At 39.4% G+C, this 17,214-nt stretch overlaps 1 protein-coding gene across 1 annotated transcript in view; it reads right to left on the bottom strand.

Annotated features, from left to right (window-relative positions):
- Nucleotides 1-713: 713 nt before the first annotated feature.
- scfd2 (sec1 family domain containing 2) overlaps nt 714-17,214 on the bottom strand; it is a 95,884-nt gene continuing 79,383 nt past the window's right edge. Inside the window, exon 6 of the mRNA XM_015385546.1 lies at nt 714-962. Within this exon, the coding sequence (XP_015241032.1) occupies nt 714-962 (249 nt within the window). The remainder of the gene's footprint in view (nt 963-17,214) is intronic.

The raw sequence follows: 17,214 nt of genomic DNA, 5'->3' as shown, positions 1-17,214 counted from the left end.
TGCACAAGTTTCAAGTCTTTTGTAGGCTTTCAGCCATGCTCACCTGTATTTCCTGTACTCTCACCTGTGTCTTCCATCTCTGACCAGCTTATCCCTCCCTAATGGAAAGAAGCATCCTAATAAAGATAAATTATGGTGGTAACATCATATTGGTGTAGGGTGACCAGATGTCCTGATTTCTGTGGGACAATGCCACATATTTTACCTATGTTTTGCTGTCCCTCAATGGAAACAATGATCCAATCCATTTGATTGGATCAAATTAGAAAAAATAAATAAAATAAAGATATTCAGCAGTTGCTTTTCCTAAAAGCAAGGAAAGCAGAGCTGCAGTCATGGTTACAGAGCAGCACCAGTGCTCCACATCATGACAAAACCTGTGCACACGGCCCTTAAAGCACAGCAGGTTAATACAAAATATGATGGAAAACAGCATAAAAAAAAGAACGCAGCCACAACAAAGACATATCATATGGTCTGATCTATACCGATAAAAAACAAACCAGCAGTTAAAATGAACAAGCACAACATCTATATTTTCCAAATAAATTTATTCTTCTTACCCCGTCTATCAGTTTCAAATGGACAGCCACGTCCTGATACCTTACAGTTGTGCCACACTGCTTCTGAGAACGTACTGAACTCTGTGAGATGGTCAAAGCTCTATATATTCTTTTATAACCCAACCCTGCTTCAAAAATTTTTTTTTTTGTTTACTCGTCAGGTTCGGATCTGAGCTGCTCCTTCTCCCAAGAAGATCTCAAGTCTCTGCTAAGTGTGGAGCTCATTTCCCCCGTCCTGCCTCCCTCTGCTGGGGAGCGCTTTGGCCCGCTGGTGCACTGGTGGTGCTCAGTGTTTGGGGGTGGATGCTCGGGCGGGTACTGGCTTATTCCTGGCGACTGCTTCGTGGGGCTTGGCCCCACGGGGCCCGGTCGGGGCTCCCGCCGGGGGGAGAGTTGCCCCTGGGGCCCACGTCTGGTTTCACTTCAGCATTGCTGGGGGATTTCCTCGAGGCCGTCTCTCCTCTCCCTTGGTGGGGGGGCAGATATCCTGTCATGGCCCCTCTTGGACACCTTTGCTCTAGGGGTCCCTTTGCATGTCTTTTGGGTCCCCCGGCGCTTGCCTCTGTGCTCTGGGGGGGCACGTCTTCGGCTCATCACAACCACTATTGAGCATTTTTCCTTTGGTTAAACTCTACATGCACAGGTGCACTCTCAAAAACAACTACAGGTGCTTGGTTCCATGTAGTTAGAGATTCACTTCCATACAGAAAGCACATATTCTTATCTTCAGCTACCACAGTATACATGTCAAATAAAAAAAAATACTACTTATACTTCAGCGATGGTATCAAGGTGCTACTTTAATGTATTTCTTATATTATATCTGTTGGTTTGCTGTTCTTTTTACATCTCTCTTTGCAGGATGAAGCAGACTGAAGACATTTTATCGTTGTCTCCATTTTATTTCCTCTTTCTTTCATCTTTTCTCCTTTTTCTTGCTTTTCCTTTCCTTTCCTGTTCTACTTTCCCATTGCAGTGTCCATATAATCTGTAATACTCCCGACATGAATAATAATAAAGCTAAATACATGCATAAATCAAGCAGAACACTATAGCGATAGCCGTACTGCTCCACTTGTGAAAGTAAAATCTGTTGGGCTCTTTTTTGGCATCAAGACACTGTCTGGCAACTTTTTCAAAAACTTTCTCCCTGAACTTTCTGCTGTGTTACTTGGTTTTCATGACTCGTTTGTTTCATAATGGTCTCCAACAAATGTCTGAGGCACCATGAATCAAAGAGCTGAATAAAATGGGACATGTAACCATGATAGCATAAGGAAATAAAAATCATCAGCTTCAGTTTGTTATAATGCGACTGTCAGAAGATGAGAGCAATGAAAGGAAACAGAGGAGAGATGAGCATGTGTGGAAAAACAGAAGAGAAAGATCAATTTCTAGAAGTGCTACACAATGTCGTTTTTTTTATGAACAAGTTCATGCACAAGAGTTTATTGACTCTACAAAGCTATTACTGGCTGGTCAGGCTGAGGGAACACACATCTGATTGGGAGAGAGAGCTGTGGGTTGAATGTGATACCTACAGGGCAAATAAACAACCTGGACATGGCAGATTTGAACCCAAAGCAATAAACTCTACTGAAATTTGAGCTTTGGGGTCTGTTTATTGGCTGATCAGTCAACACACCACAAAGACACACTGAGCCAGAGATAAATCTCAACAAAGATGCAGAATATGAAAGCAAATTTAAACTTTATGAGATATTTGGGTCCCACAATGGTGTAAAGAGAAACAGAGAAGCCAAAAAACAGAGTGGATGTCATTGAAAAGGGACTTGTTTTGAACCAGGGAGACTTCTTCGGTGGTCACAAGTCTCTGTGAAGGGTAAAAGATGGGTGGGACGCAAAAGAAAGCAGAGATTAAAGCCACATGTGGAGGCGCAGCACACATAGCAAGGAGACACATACACACACACCAACAGGCTGATTGATTATACAAGACTGTTTCATACGTTTGCTTTCTGAAGGTGATTTAGGAAGGTTGTGACAGAAAAATCTGCTCATACACTGCTACACATTTAAAGGAATCCACCGCCCCCTTTAAACTCTTCTTTTTGTAGAGGCTGGTTCACTTCACAGGGACCCATTCAGCGCATTTAGATGCAGACCGTCCTCTGTGGAGTGAGTCATCTCATCTCCAAAACGAACAGCAACAGAAAGTTAAACAGCAGAGAACAAAGATGTCGAGATAGAATGTCCATCTTTAGGGCTGGTTTTACAAAAGAGCTGCAGCCTTGTTTGTCCTTCATAGAAAACAATTTTAGAAATGAACATGATTCAGATGTAGCACCGTACATAGAACTGTTTCTATTACTGCCTGATTTGATAAATGAAGGAGAAAGACTTCAAAGCAAAGGGTAGATGGCAATAAAGAAATGAAATACTGAATAAAGACTATAAAAAATTAGGGCTGAAACAATTGTTACTGAACTAATTGTCAAATAATTTAGTAATCTATTAATCATTAACTGGATTATAAAGACTTTAAAATGGGTCTTTAGCTGACAGAACACCCTGCCTTGAGCAGTAATTATACTAAAATTGTAAAAAAAAATATGTAAATATTTAGCATTTAAGATAAAAACTCATTTTCTCTTGTCAATATTCTCTATCCAGAACTTTGCAAGTGGAAAAGTTTTAGGTTCACGTGGTTTAATTTTGTAAAAAGTCTTTAAGGAACCTTTGGCTATCCGATTATTAATCGATTAATAAAAAAATTATTCAACGGTTTATTCATTTTGCAAATTAAAAAAAAATGTTTTTCTTAGGATCCGATGCTTTTATCCAGTTCAACTAATCCAAAATCAATACCCTAAATAAAAATGGCTACAGCTTTGTAGGCATTTGAAGGTTGCAACAGCATTTGGGGAAATGGAGAAAAAAGTTTTACACTACTTTAAGAGGATCTATTTGTAGTAATGATATCTGTACAACTTATTGAGTAGTCGTTCATGTCTCTATTTATGAGCTTTTGACAACTCTTTTTTGCATTTTCCAGTATTGGTTTATGCAAAATGTTTATAGACAAGACCTGTCATTCGGTAATGCAATGTAAATCCTTTTTTGTCCCACAATGGGGAAATTCACTCTGCATTTTGATCCATCCCCTTGGAGATCAGTGGGCTGCCATTGTGCGGAGCCCGGGGAACAGTACTTACAACCTTCTCAGAGCTCAAGCGCACTGCTCTAACCCACTAGGCCAATACTCCCCCTTAAAAAGGTGTAGATCTGGATTTAATTAGATAACTGCAAGAACTCAGTTATGTTCTTTCAACTCTTTTGTTGTAGTCTGGCCATTGAATTATTATGTTGATGATGATTTTTTTTAGTAGTTCAATGCCTGACTTGTTAGAACATCTGGGTCTACACAGCAGTTAATGGTCAACTCAGTGTTTGCAAGGTGCTCAGGCTCTTTAAGCAGCCACAACAATGGATTAAATCTCTACCATCATGCTTGACAGATGGTAGGAGGTGGATGTGCTGGTAGGCTGTGATTGGGTTCTGCCAGAATTGGCCCTGGGCATAATGAGCAATCAGCTGTACTTTGGTCTTATCTGTCCCAAATAACAGTACTCTGGTTCATTACATGTTTGGAGTTTTGTAAAACATATAATCCAGTCATATTATTTATAAAGACAAAACGTCCAGGAGAGTTTGATGTAAGCATGCAAGTTTTCTGCATTTTGTGCAAAGCAATTGCTTCAACAGTCATTGCTAATATCATTCTTGCTTAGTATTTTCTTGAAACACATACTTACAGCACCTGGCTGCCTTGACAGTTTTCTTTAATCTTATCTTATTATAGCTTCTGCCATCTAAAGGTACTATGATCTGTTTAACCCGTAAGGGAGCTGTTGCCTTTTCAGAGCATTTCATCACATTGATCAGCTACGACCAAAGACGTATATTCCAAATGAGAACATTTACTTTTCACTATCAAGGTTGAGAAAACATGCAGTCAGGTCAGGCAGAGGAAACTGATTGCGTTAAGTAAGATAAAAAAATGTTGCAGCATGATAAGAGATTACAATTCCTATTTTCCTAATCTTTAAGAGAAATCTAGATGATAAGGATTCATCTATCCATTTTTTATTATTATAGGATACAGTGACTTTTACCTTTAAATTTAATTAAAAGTTTAAATGAGAACTCATGTTGACCTTACAGCCTTACTCACCTTCAAAGCCCTTTCTTTTCTATATTCAGCTCACAGTTTGCAATAAAACAATCCCTCTCCTCTAAACTCTAGCCGACTAACTTTCCACCTGATTTTAATTTGCTTCTTAAAAGATTTCCTTTTTCTAAAAGTTTCTGACGACATAAATTGATTGTATTGCAATATATTTACAACTAAAGCAAAATGTTTCTTCATGAATAAACAGCTGATAGTTAATGTAAATCCTGTGTAAGGATATCGATAAAAGCCATTAATGTAATGCCAGTATATACCCGTCTTTGGGACTCTGAATTTAAAGCTTGAATTTGTTCTTGTATTGCTATATATAGCTGCTTTTTTCTTGTCATGATACAAATTCTAACAGTCTATTCAGTAGGACCATCAGCTGTTTATCCACCTGACTTCTGCACAACACAACTGATGGTCCCAACCTCATATATAGGGCAAGAAATCCCACTTATTAAACCTGACAGGGGACACCTGTGACGTGAAAACCATTTCAGGTGACTACCTCTTGAAGCTCATCAGTAGTATGCCAAGAGCATGCGCAGCAGTAATCAAAGCAAAATGTGGCTACTTTAAAGAACCTAGAATATACGACATATTTTCAGTTTTGCAGCTTTTCTGGTTCCTGTATCAATAAAATGTCTAGTTGTAAGCATAGAAAGTTTATCTTCAAGTGATTTCTCTAAATGTAAGCAAAATATAATAAAAGTTGCTGTTTAGAACTTATTACTCCACCTATTTGCTAATGTGACCTGCTTTACATCCCCTTCACACTTGAAGGGTGAGGAACGCTGACCCTCTCCGCATGGGAAAACGCCTCCAGCTCATTAGTGCTATTAAACTTTTTCCCCAGAAACCAAATATGATTCCTCAGAATTTTCTGCAAGGATCAACCATGAATTGAAAAAGGATAAAATTAAATACACCAGCACCACGTTCCCTGAGTATAACTAAAAAAAAATAGGTTCATATTTAGAGACTCCTGCACAGATTGGTGAGCAGTATGAGTTGTAGTGTCTTATCCAAGGCTCATGTCAACATGTGTTTATGGATGAAGCTGTTATTGATCCAGCAACTTTCAGATTGCAAGATGTCTACTACTACGACTACGACTTTCAGCTGAGCTACAGTCAGCATGAACTCAAGCCTCGTGGACTTTCAGATAGGATTTCCTGACACTTCACTGGAGGAATGCTGCCCTCCACACACGGCAGGTTTTCTTTCCAGGAGAAGCAAAGGAACCCAGGAATGTCACAGACCCGTCTGCTATATGCTGTTCCTTTATGCTTCATTCTACAGTACCTACTCCAAACATCCTGCTGATTCATGAGCCTGAAATGTTTTTTAGTCATAGTGACCCTAAAGAGAACCCCCAAACCTCTGACTCATTTATTAAACTTTGGGTTCATTTATCCAACTTTTCTGGTCAGCAGTGTCTGTTAACTTGGAGATCAGGCAGAGTGTCCTTTATTTTTTAGAAAACTATAAAGTTTGAAAATTTGCCTCTCAAATGTAAGTATAACTATTAGTCTTACATTTTGTTTACTTATTAAATATTTTTAATATTTTTATTTCTGCTCTTTAAATGTAATCATAACTTTAATAACATAGTGTTTTACTACCAGACATAAATTAATCATTAAACATTGGACAGAACATTTGGCCTCACAAACAGCCTTCTGTTCAGCAACATTTAACGAATCCCATCAAGTTTAACTGTGGCTTGCTCAACGATTTTGACAAAAATAAAAACTGAGATTATTTTCAACCCATATTGTGATTTTATTACCACCACCTAAGGGAGAAATTTAGTGTCTTACTCTTTTTAAATGTATTGTGACTAAAGTTAAGTTCCTCTGCAATTTAAAAGTATCATTTATCTATTTGCGATTAAGTTGCAAATGCAATTAATTGCCTAACCTTAGTCTCCACCACCTTTAAATATTTCCCTTCATGCATGGAATCAACTTTATTGATAACATTTTGAATGATCAACCATTTTAATTCAATGATTTACAACACTTATTTAAGATTTGTATAAGGAATTAATGACAATTGAAATGAAATAGTATTTTGTGTTTTAGTGTAAAAAATAAAACCTCAGTGTCTGCTGCATTGAAGTTTTGCTTTTGTCTTTTGCGTAGTAGTAGTAGTCTTCAAAATCAGTCGAAACGTCTGACCAGTAACCTCCTTAGGATTTTGAAGGCAGCCATAATTTCCTCTTTTTGACAAATCAAAGCATTTTCCTTTTCGGATCCTTTTCCATACTTGTACAAGGAAAGTATTGCTTCCTTTGTTTTTGTTTTTTTATTAGAAAATAAAACTTTCATTAATAAACATGTTTGAATTTGACAAAACGGATTTATTTAATGTCTTGATTCATAATGTTTACTTTTCCTTGTAAAATATAGACTAAATAACTAAAGAAAGTAAAAGCAAATATGGTTGTGTGTGGGGAAAAATTAAATAAATAATTGCTGGTGAAGGTTCTCAGTCATCCAGGTCATAGTCATTAAAAAAAAAATTAAAAACAATCCACTGGACTTGGTTTCCAAGTTTGAAGACGTTTCGCTTCCCATCCAGGAAGCTTTATCAATTCAAAATGTCAGGAATAGAGTTGAGTTCGAGGTTTTATACTGTAGCCCAACAAAGCCTTGTTTTTGTTTTGAAAAGATACAATTTGAAACGAATGAAGGGGTTCACCCATTTGGAACGGGGGTCGTTTGGCTTCTTTTGTTAGCCTGCAATACCCCATACCCATCTAAGCGTCTGAAAGGTCGGTCATTGGGTATGGGGTATTGCAGTCTAACAAATGAAGCCAAACAACCCTCATTCCAAAGGGGTGGACCCCTTCATCTGTTCCAATTTCTATGTTTTCAAAACAAAAACAGGGCTTTGTTGGGCTACAGTATAAAACCTCGAACTCAACGCTATTCCAGACATTTTGAATTGAAAGAAGCTTCCTGGATGAAACGTCTTCAAAACCTGAGTCTTCAAACCTGGAAACCAAGTCCAGTGGATTGTTTTTATTTATTTTTTTATAAATAAATATTTAACATAAAGGGTGGTGTTAACAGCACAGGACTCAAAGGGATATCTCAAATTTAACAAATTTGAAGTTAAATTTACACAAGAAGTAGACATGAGACTTTAAGAAGGTAAGGGTTTTGCTCCCAGTTAGAGGTGAAGAGCTGATGTGCTGAGGCATCAGAGAGATAGGAAGGAGTAAAACAAATAGCAGGCAGAGAGAGAGAGAGAGAGAGGTGGAGTGATAAGAAGGTGAGTCCTTCAAGACGCACAGGAAGCCTCCTATCACAGGAAGTTCTTTTTGCAAATGTCAGATCCCTCTAATCGCAGCTCTGCTTCCTCATTCAACTGTCCGTGTTAAACAACCTCATATGAAACTCTCCAAAAGACAGAAGCATGATCACACATATACTTATCCTTTCAGGCAGGCGTCCTACACAAACATCACATCCTGCTGGGGTTTAGGTCCACATCAAAGTGGATTATAGGGTGGATGAGTCTGCTGTTACACTGACCATTGGCACACTAAGACCACTTATTATTTCTGACCTCTGGAACGTTTAATGGAACGTCTCAATCGTCCAAATTTACATAAACATATATATTTAATCGCCTAAGTTTGGAGGCGGCAGGCTAACAACACTGAATTAGCTCATGAGATGTAGCGAACGACACAAATAACACACTACGCCACTGACCATACACTCTTATAACACACGCAGGCCTTAGGGAATCACATAAACCTCATAATCCAGCTCTTTAAAACAATAATTTATTCTACCTCTGCAGATCCCATTACAGACAACAAAACCTATAACTGTCTGTGGGTTTTAAAACTTAGGGTGCAGGGACTGCAAAGGAAGTTTCTAACAGACTTCTTGAAACCAGGTGAGAGTGGGAAGCAGATGCTGCACCTATGTGTGTGCTGCTGTGATGCTGGGAGGCCTTACCAGGAGTTTCCTGCTTCCACCTGAGAGGCAGATGTTTTTATGTGTTTTCACTAAAATGTGAAAAAAGGTATTCCTGGCTAAAATGACAAGTTTGAACATTGGGCGCTTCAGGTAAAAATCCCTTTCCGAACAACAATCTTGTATTTTACAGGCCTCCAAAATCCAAAGAAAATCTTTTAGTGATTTTAATCACCTTTTATCTTTGATAAGCATTGATTATCACATTCACATTGACAATCCTGAAGACAGAAGTGCAACAGAACTATGTCATACTCTTAAAACTCTAGAAACATTTTGAACAGTGGACACACAAATGGGGACATATTTTAGATCCTAACTAAGGGTAAAAAACATTCCAAAGGATCTTTTTAACTGATGTTGCCTTATCTGATCAATTTCCTGTCATTTGTTTCCCCCAAGCACATTTTCCAAAAACAACTTTAATAACTGATAACTAATTTTCACTCTAAAATCTTAGACATAATTTATTCAAGCTCTCAAAAAAAAAAGTGAAGGTTGATCTGTGGAGGAAAAAGGTCTGTGTGGAGAAGTGCTCCACCAGTTAGAAGTGAAAAAAGGGAATGCTTAAAACTGAATGCAGGTGGAAAAGGATTCCAGGTTCACCATAACATTTATGAAGAGAGACTCTATAAATACAAGTTAAAACAGAAAATGAAAAAAAAAAAAGTCTTCTCTTAGATCATTAGCAAAAACATGAACAATAGTTGTGTCTTACATGCTGCGATCTAGACTAATAAAACAACTCCACTCAACCAGGGCCCTAAAACGAATCTGTTAAAATTCTCAATTGAAAAAAACAAACAAACCCGAAATTAAAGGGGCCATATCGAGTACAGTCCCAAAGTTAACTCCAACTAGGAAGAAAATGTACATGTACATGTATGTTCAGAGTGGCTGGCTAGCTAGAGCGGCTGGCTAGCTCATGTGGTAAGTCACCTGTCCTGCAAACAGGAGGCCAGCTGGGGGGAATGAGCTGCCAGTGTGGGTCCTTAGGCAAGACCCTTCACGCGAATGCCTGCTATGGGGAGTCGCGGTCTAGTACTTAGGGAGTTGCCCTTGGAATCCTAAGGTTCTGAGTTCAAGCCCCACTCCCACGGACTGGCTTCTGTGCTCAATACAGACTGTCCTTATCAAGGCTATTGAAGAACCCCAAAGTGTAGCATGTTGCACTGTCCATTACTCCATTTTATTAGAGGGCCTCTGAAAAAGGGCTGGGCCTGGAATGATTTAAATCCAACAAGAAGGGTAGAGACCTTTTTGTGTCAGGAGGTAACATTGATCACGAGTGGAGTTCCCCAAGGGTAAATCTTAGGGTCCCTCCCATTTAATATCAACATGCTCCCTCTGACTCCAATCATAATAAATAACATAGGTTACAATGACTATGCAGATGACACAAAGCTGTAGATTACAATGTCTCCAGGTGATTATGAACCCATTCTAGAGTGGGTACATGCATAGAAATCTATGTATGGTTAAGGCAAAATATTCCCCACTTTCCTCCTTTAAATAAAAAATGTATGTCGGAGGAGACTCATCCATGACCTCTGACACTAAACTCTCCTCCTCTTGCATGTTTCCGCTGTCCATAGCGTTCCTTGACATTGTCGTTTCTAAGTCACCAATTTAGTGCTACTTGGTCCCAATGTAATTTCCCATTGGGAACCTACTAGCACTAAGTTGCTAACTGGTTAGCAAGATGCTTCCAAGACACCGGCCACAATCAAACTGCTTGCGAACCTTCTGCCACAACAATCCCGCTCCCTTGATAAAAGACCAATCACATTCACTTTATTCACTCCTGTAAAGTCGGGCACCACTGGGGAGAATTCAGAATTGCAACGGTTGGAACGGCCGTTTCCCTACGACTTTAAGGAAACTTTGAAAGAGCTTCGGAAAGCCTGAAGAACATTTTAACATTTTAAAAATATCAAAACAAATTCTGTCATTTTTAGAACATGCCCAAAACAACAAAGTAATGTTATTATCATTACAGTGACTATAATTATGATAATTTTCCAGATGTATGCTGGGTGATATTAAATCTAGGCCTAACACATTCAATATGGGAATTACTGCAGCTCTAATGTTAGTTTGTCGACACTCTGCCCTATAAGTGTTTCATCAGAGGGGAGAGGTTGTTGTATACAACTGTGCATCTCCAGACTTAGGAGCTGTGAACGCTTCCAGCAGCAACATGTGAGGAGAAAGTTTTCAGAGGGGGAGGGAGATGTGGAGAAAAAAAAACAGGAACAGGAGAAAATTAAAACCATACATCCCATCCTGGAAATAACACGCTCACTAAATGGTGGATTTTCTGGAGAAGGACTGGAGCTACAGCATGGAGAAGGGAAAAAAACAAACCAGTTTTTAATACTCCAACTGGAGTTTGTACGTTCTGATTTACACAAACTTCATGCAGAGCTTTATAGCAATGGGAGGCATTATACAGGAGGTGTATTTGTGTGTTTATTTTCTGGAGGCTGTTACGTTTCCAGTGCAGCAGGACTCCCTGCAGACTCCTCATTATCGCAGTCTGTACGCCCACGCCCTTGGGATGCGCCGGTGATAACGACAGTGATGATGTTCTCCATCTAAATGTTTTACACCAAGCTAGAGCAGAAAGATGAAAAGTCCCGAACAACCGGCTCATTCATTCCTCTGTCTCTGGCCATCAGAGAGACGCTTACCTAGAGCGGGTGGCCAGGATGTGATATCCCTGCAGACGCAGAGCAGACACTGCCACGATGACGCAGCCATGTATGTGTGTGAGTAAGAGTAAAAGTGTGTAAGAGGATCCGAGACTCAGACTGATGTGAGAGAGGATAAGATGAAAAGGATGATGGGGGACAGAAAATGAGATTTGGAAGAAAGGCCCTATTGAGACCAGGAGCAGTCTATCAGACTGAAAGGGTTTATTTTATCATCTGCACTTATTCCCAAACACCAAGGAAAACACAAAAGCAAAAAGCTCACATTCATTGTGTTTATCTTCCAAATTCAAAGAACGCTCTCTTCATTTTATAATATGCTTTCTCCAGCAAAGCATTCTGCTAAGCTGTTCTGTAGTCCAAGAATCTGATCCTGATTTTTATATTTCTATATTTTTTTTCTGATATAAAAATATCCTGTAGCCTTCAAAATCAGTTTGAGTTACTGTCAACTCCGTTGCAACTAGTAAATCAACTATCAACTCCTCTGCAAAAGATAGATACCACACTATAAAGGAATCAATTTGTGCTATTTTCTCTAAACAGACAGGAAGATACGTCACTGCTTGGATGTCCAGGCTGGTCCAATTTGCAGCTTTTTCAAAGAACTGATACGTTTTAAATTTATCATATAAATTTACATATATTTTGTACAGATTGTATGTAACAAACCAAAAAAAGGTAGTGCAAAATAGTGAACTGGAAGGAAGAGGATTCATAGTCTAATACAATGTTTACAAAGAAAAAATCTGAAAAGTGTGGACTGCATTTGAATTAAGCACACCTGGTCATAACTTAATAAGAACAGCTTTCACTGTAGCTAAAGCTGCAAGTCATTCCAAAAAAAGAAAATTAAAAACAATCCACTGGATTTTGTTTCCAAGTTTGAAGACGTTTCGCTTCCCAATCCTAGGAGCTTTTTTAATTCAAAATGACTACCGGTATGACCTGGTTGACTGAGAATCTTCACCAACGTATAGATGCAAGTCTTCTTTGCAATATAACTAAAAATCTGCATTTGTAGTTGGATCACGTTTTAGCCTCAATTTACCTGACTTACTTAGATCTTGGTCTGGAACTTCACCAGGTCATTCTAACCCACAGATGTGCTTTAATTAATACAATGAAATTGTAGTCCGTTTAGCATTATCCTGCTAAACCTACAAAGAGTTGGGAAATTAATTGCATTTGTAATATAATCACAATTTAATCCTCAAATTACAGAGTCAGTTGGGTCATATTACATATTAAAACACAACATTTTTCCCTTCAGTCCTTTAGATGACAGTGATAGTCTTAAAGTGGGTTTGCCGCCACACAGAAGGGTAGAGAGAGTTGCAGATCACTGCATGCAAGAAAACATAAGCCCTTTTTCACACAAAAGTTTTGATATATTCCTGCAAAATGGACTCGGTACAAGCAAACTTTCAGTCCTGAAAATATTGAAACCGTGGATCGAAACGTCTTGTGGTCAGTGCAAAGGAAAATCGAAATAAAAATAAAACGCAATACTGGTTAAAGTAACTGAACTTTGGATTTTTGGAAAAATGTTTCAGCCCTAGTCCTGCTGGGAGGACTAGACTACCAGCCTTTATCCCCCTGTGTTCAACCTGCCCCTTAAGCCTCACATGGAAGCATCACTTTACAATGATGCTGCCATTGTTATTCGCAGGGATTATCTGTAGCTTCTCGACAGTAAGAACGTGTGCTGAGTCTGTCTGCTGTGTTTTTTGGTCTATATACATAAACAACAATTGAGCTACGACCTACAGCCTTTAGGGGGCATAATAGGGCAGCTGCATCCAGACTTTTCACCAATAAACTGCTGGAAATATGGATGAACTAATTCCTTTCCTTCTAATAATATTACAGACTGATCTATAGGGATCTACCAGTACGTACTGTTAAATCAAATGGGAAATTCAAAGTCAATAGCCACCATTCAGACTCTTTAGAAGCAATATGGGGGGTCTGAGACAAACATTGCAGAACCCAAAAAACCTCACATGAAAATGTAGAAATATGCACAGTAATAACGACATAACACCCAGTTTAGACAACAACATAAAACCCAGTTTAGACAGCTTAAATGCAAATAAATTAGATTTAGGAAGGGTTACACTTTAAAAAACGTGATATGGTTAGCATACCTTCAGACCCTTTCTTAAATTATACTAAAATAGTGGATTTTATTGCCCTGTTCACTATGCTATTGTATCAAAATATGCATAGCATAACTAAAACAAAATCCTTTACTACAAATGCAGATAAAAAAAATACACTTCTAGTTCTGAAAAATGTGAGACTTCAGATCAAAACACCAGGTTTTGATCTAAAGTTATGTGGCGTTCTTTTTTAGTTCAGATACGTTTCTCTGAGCCGACCTTAAAGTAACACGTGTGTAACACGGGTAACATGTGTGTTCTTGTGCATGAGTCCAGAGCCTTCTGGCATGTATAACAGAAAAACTTAAGCAATGTGTCACCATTCTGAACTGGAGATGAGGCACGTAGACATTTTTGAGAAAGATTTAGCCAGAACCAAAGGCTGGAGGGATGAAAGTGTCTCTAACGGACCCCGTCAGCTTTAAGGTCTGTGTCTGGCCAGTGGGGTAGGTGGTTCAGTAGATAAGCCTATCTGTGACTGTGTCACACATATTTCTTAAGACACAAACAGACACATCAGAGAGTGACCAGGCTCTCCAGTGTGGAAGTAAAGAAAGACTCCTTTTTACTCATTCCTTACTATCTCTCCCTATCTACTGGCTGGACCTGCAGCTATCAGAAGGGACTCTGATAACATGATCCAAGATTTACAGCCACCTAAAACAACTTCTGCCATTTACCAAACAAAGCCAGGGTACAACGCAGAAGACAAAAGAGCATAAACTACAGGGAAAAAAAGGAGGAGAGAGGAAAAATGTATTTCTTTGCTTTCTAAATGAGGGGGGCGTAAAAAAAGGAGACAAGCCATAAAAAAGGGGCGGATGGAGGTAGGGGAGTCGGGGGTGTTTCTGCTGGCTCGGGCCTTGATTAACACCAGACCTCTGACAGGAAATGACCGGCCAGCTAAGAGAGCCAGGAGAGCTTCCATCTGGTGCTGAGGCCATGGAGGAGCTCTCCACCCTGGAGAAAACTGGATGAACACATTCGACTTTCACAACTTCCACAAAGTCCCACAACCAGTACGGGATGTGATCGAGGAGAGCATCATTCTGTTCTTGTTGTCCTTTTGGGATGTAAACACCAAGAGTGATTCCAAACTGCAGTTTCTCACATTAGTTTCAGAGATAGAAAAAAAATCCAGCCCATGAATTACTGTTCTTCTCTCATTCAGTAGGACAAAGGTTTGAACTGAACATGAGGGGGGAAAAAGTTACAGGGTTTCTCTAAATTAAGAGAGAAATACTGATGAAGGAAGTTGGCTAGGCTGAGTGTGGGAGGGAGTCTGCAGAGGGAGAAAGGGGACATTTTGGGGAGGAAAACGGGTACATTAGGACAGGTCATCTTTCACTGCTGACTGGAATCTCAAACGTAAACAAGTTCTTCCGCACTAACAGATAAAACACAGATATACCATGAAACCAAATGGGTCTGTTAAAAAACAGACTCACACACGGACAAACTCTATGAACTGAACTCTTCTGTTCAGGGAGGTTTCCATGGTCAGATTTTTGTTATTTTGCATCTATACTGTCATCAATTTAAGTGTATTTTAGGGTACGATTAATGCAGAGCAGGACTGCATAAAGATCCATTTATGAAGTATTTGCTTTCAACACTATCAGACAAAAACTGCCCCAACTATTTGTAACCCTAAAAACTCTATTGGAATCCTGCACCAAACTTTAAAGGAAGAATTCATGCACTCAGATGACGAGGAATGTTTTCCCAGAGGAGCATTAGGGCTTCTGATTTGAAGGCGTGGAAGATGAGCGGGAAGAACGCGCTGGCCAGACTCCTTTCCTGACCCTTCATCTGAGGGTCACCAGTTGACCCTGGTTTGCACTGACGCGTGTGCAAGGGCTAGGGGCCGCTGTCTTTGCTAGGGTCCCTCTGGAGCTCGGCTGCAATGTGCCTCTGGAATGTATTTCTGCCACTGATTCGTTAGAGCAAGAGTATGTACATGGAGGACTGTGTAGGAGCGTAATGGGTGTCTTTTTTCTGTCCCAACTCCAGCAGAGATAGAAGTGTTTATGAGCTTTTTACAGTGTGCATTTCCTGTCATAAATGAGGAGCAGAGGAATCTGCTGCTGAGAGCTAACTCACTCTACAAAAGATAGATGAAAATGCAGAGAGGGACTGACTAGGATCCTGCTGATTGGATGCTTATTTCATGCTTTCTTATCAGCAAAAAGGGATGCTCTGTTTGAGGACTGGGGTGATGTGCAAAATGATTAGAGCAGAGTTAGGGATTGAAGTCAATCCAAAAAATAAAACTAAATTCCCCACCCAGACGAAGTTAGAGTATAGTGGAGAAGACTTCTTGGTCAGACAGGGAGTCATCTCAAGGTGAAGCGGCAGCAAAACAAACTGCATTTAAAACCTGCTGTCTGAGTGGGAAACTTTGAAGCATCCTCCCCATGGCATCTCCTTCAGTGTGCCTAGATCAGCAAAGAGCCGTGTTTTTCACATGCAATGCCAGACTTCGAGTTCTGGTTGTATTTTTGAATCCATGACTTAAAAGATTTACAATATATTGTCAATTTAAAACCAACCCATTTTGCTTCTTTGCCACTGTTCAAAATTCTATGTGATAATGTTCAATCGCCACCAATAGGCCTGGCATAAGAATTACAACACTTATCACGGGGGAACAAGGTGGTTTTTGTCTTTATGCTCAAACTTTTCTGTGTGGTAACTTTATTTATTATTGTGATGGTAGCAACAAGCCATGTTTAAGTTCAACTGAGATGCAACTTTTAAATAAACATTTAGCAGTTTGAAAAAAGAGGAAATGCAAATTTGCTGTGTTTTCATTGTTCCATTTCCATTGTTCCATGGTTTGAAGGGAATTAACAAAGCACTGCAAAGCGTATTGCCCTCATAGGTCATCGTCAACATTATGTCATCACGCATGGCTGTAACAAACAGGAAGTAGAGGTTGCAATCTAGCATTGAGCACAGATCAGTAGTGGAGGAGAGTTTTAATGTATGTGTTGTCATCATGGAAGTTGTTCTTTAATTAACATGTTAGCTAGTAATGGTTTACAATGTCTACAAGCATAATAGGAAAATCCAGGAAGACTGCAACAGCGCCAAGTGATCAGGTGTGAGGTTAGAATTCCCTAGGTCAGAGTCGATTCAAAAAAAGCTTTTCCATCTCCTCTTTAGCTCATCAACCTTCTTCGCAAAAGTCAAAAACCAACCTCAAGCGAGTGTAAAACTTCATTTATAAAGGCAAATTTAAGGAGCTTATTTGAATCTTGCCATTTCCATCACAGTTTTTCTGATGAAATATTTTAAAATGCACATTAGAAAGAGCTGATGGAAATGCAGCTACAGAATCAGAGGGCTACCTTAGCAAGTAGGTGTGAAGAAGGGGTATATGACCCAAATACAACCAACCAAGCTGCTGTCCCTCTACTGCTGGTGAAGATTTTCTGTCATCCATGTCAAACTCATGAAAGGGGGGTGATTGGGTGTGAAGGAAGCCATTTATGTTGGGGTTGTCTCCTGTTCCAGCTCTCAAAAACCTGCAGCGCAGGGATAGAGTGGATGCCTTCCCGCTATCATCTTATT

This window comes from Cyprinodon variegatus, unplaced genomic scaffold, assembly GCF_000732505.1.
Source record: "Cyprinodon variegatus isolate N-32 unplaced genomic scaffold, C_variegatus-1.0 Scaffold343, whole genome shotgun sequence".
Classification (NCBI taxonomy): domain Eukaryota; kingdom Metazoa; phylum Chordata; class Actinopteri; order Cyprinodontiformes; family Cyprinodontidae; genus Cyprinodon; species Cyprinodon variegatus.
The sequence above is the reverse complement of the archived record's forward strand: the minus strand, read 5'-3'. Positions and strand labels throughout refer to the sequence as shown.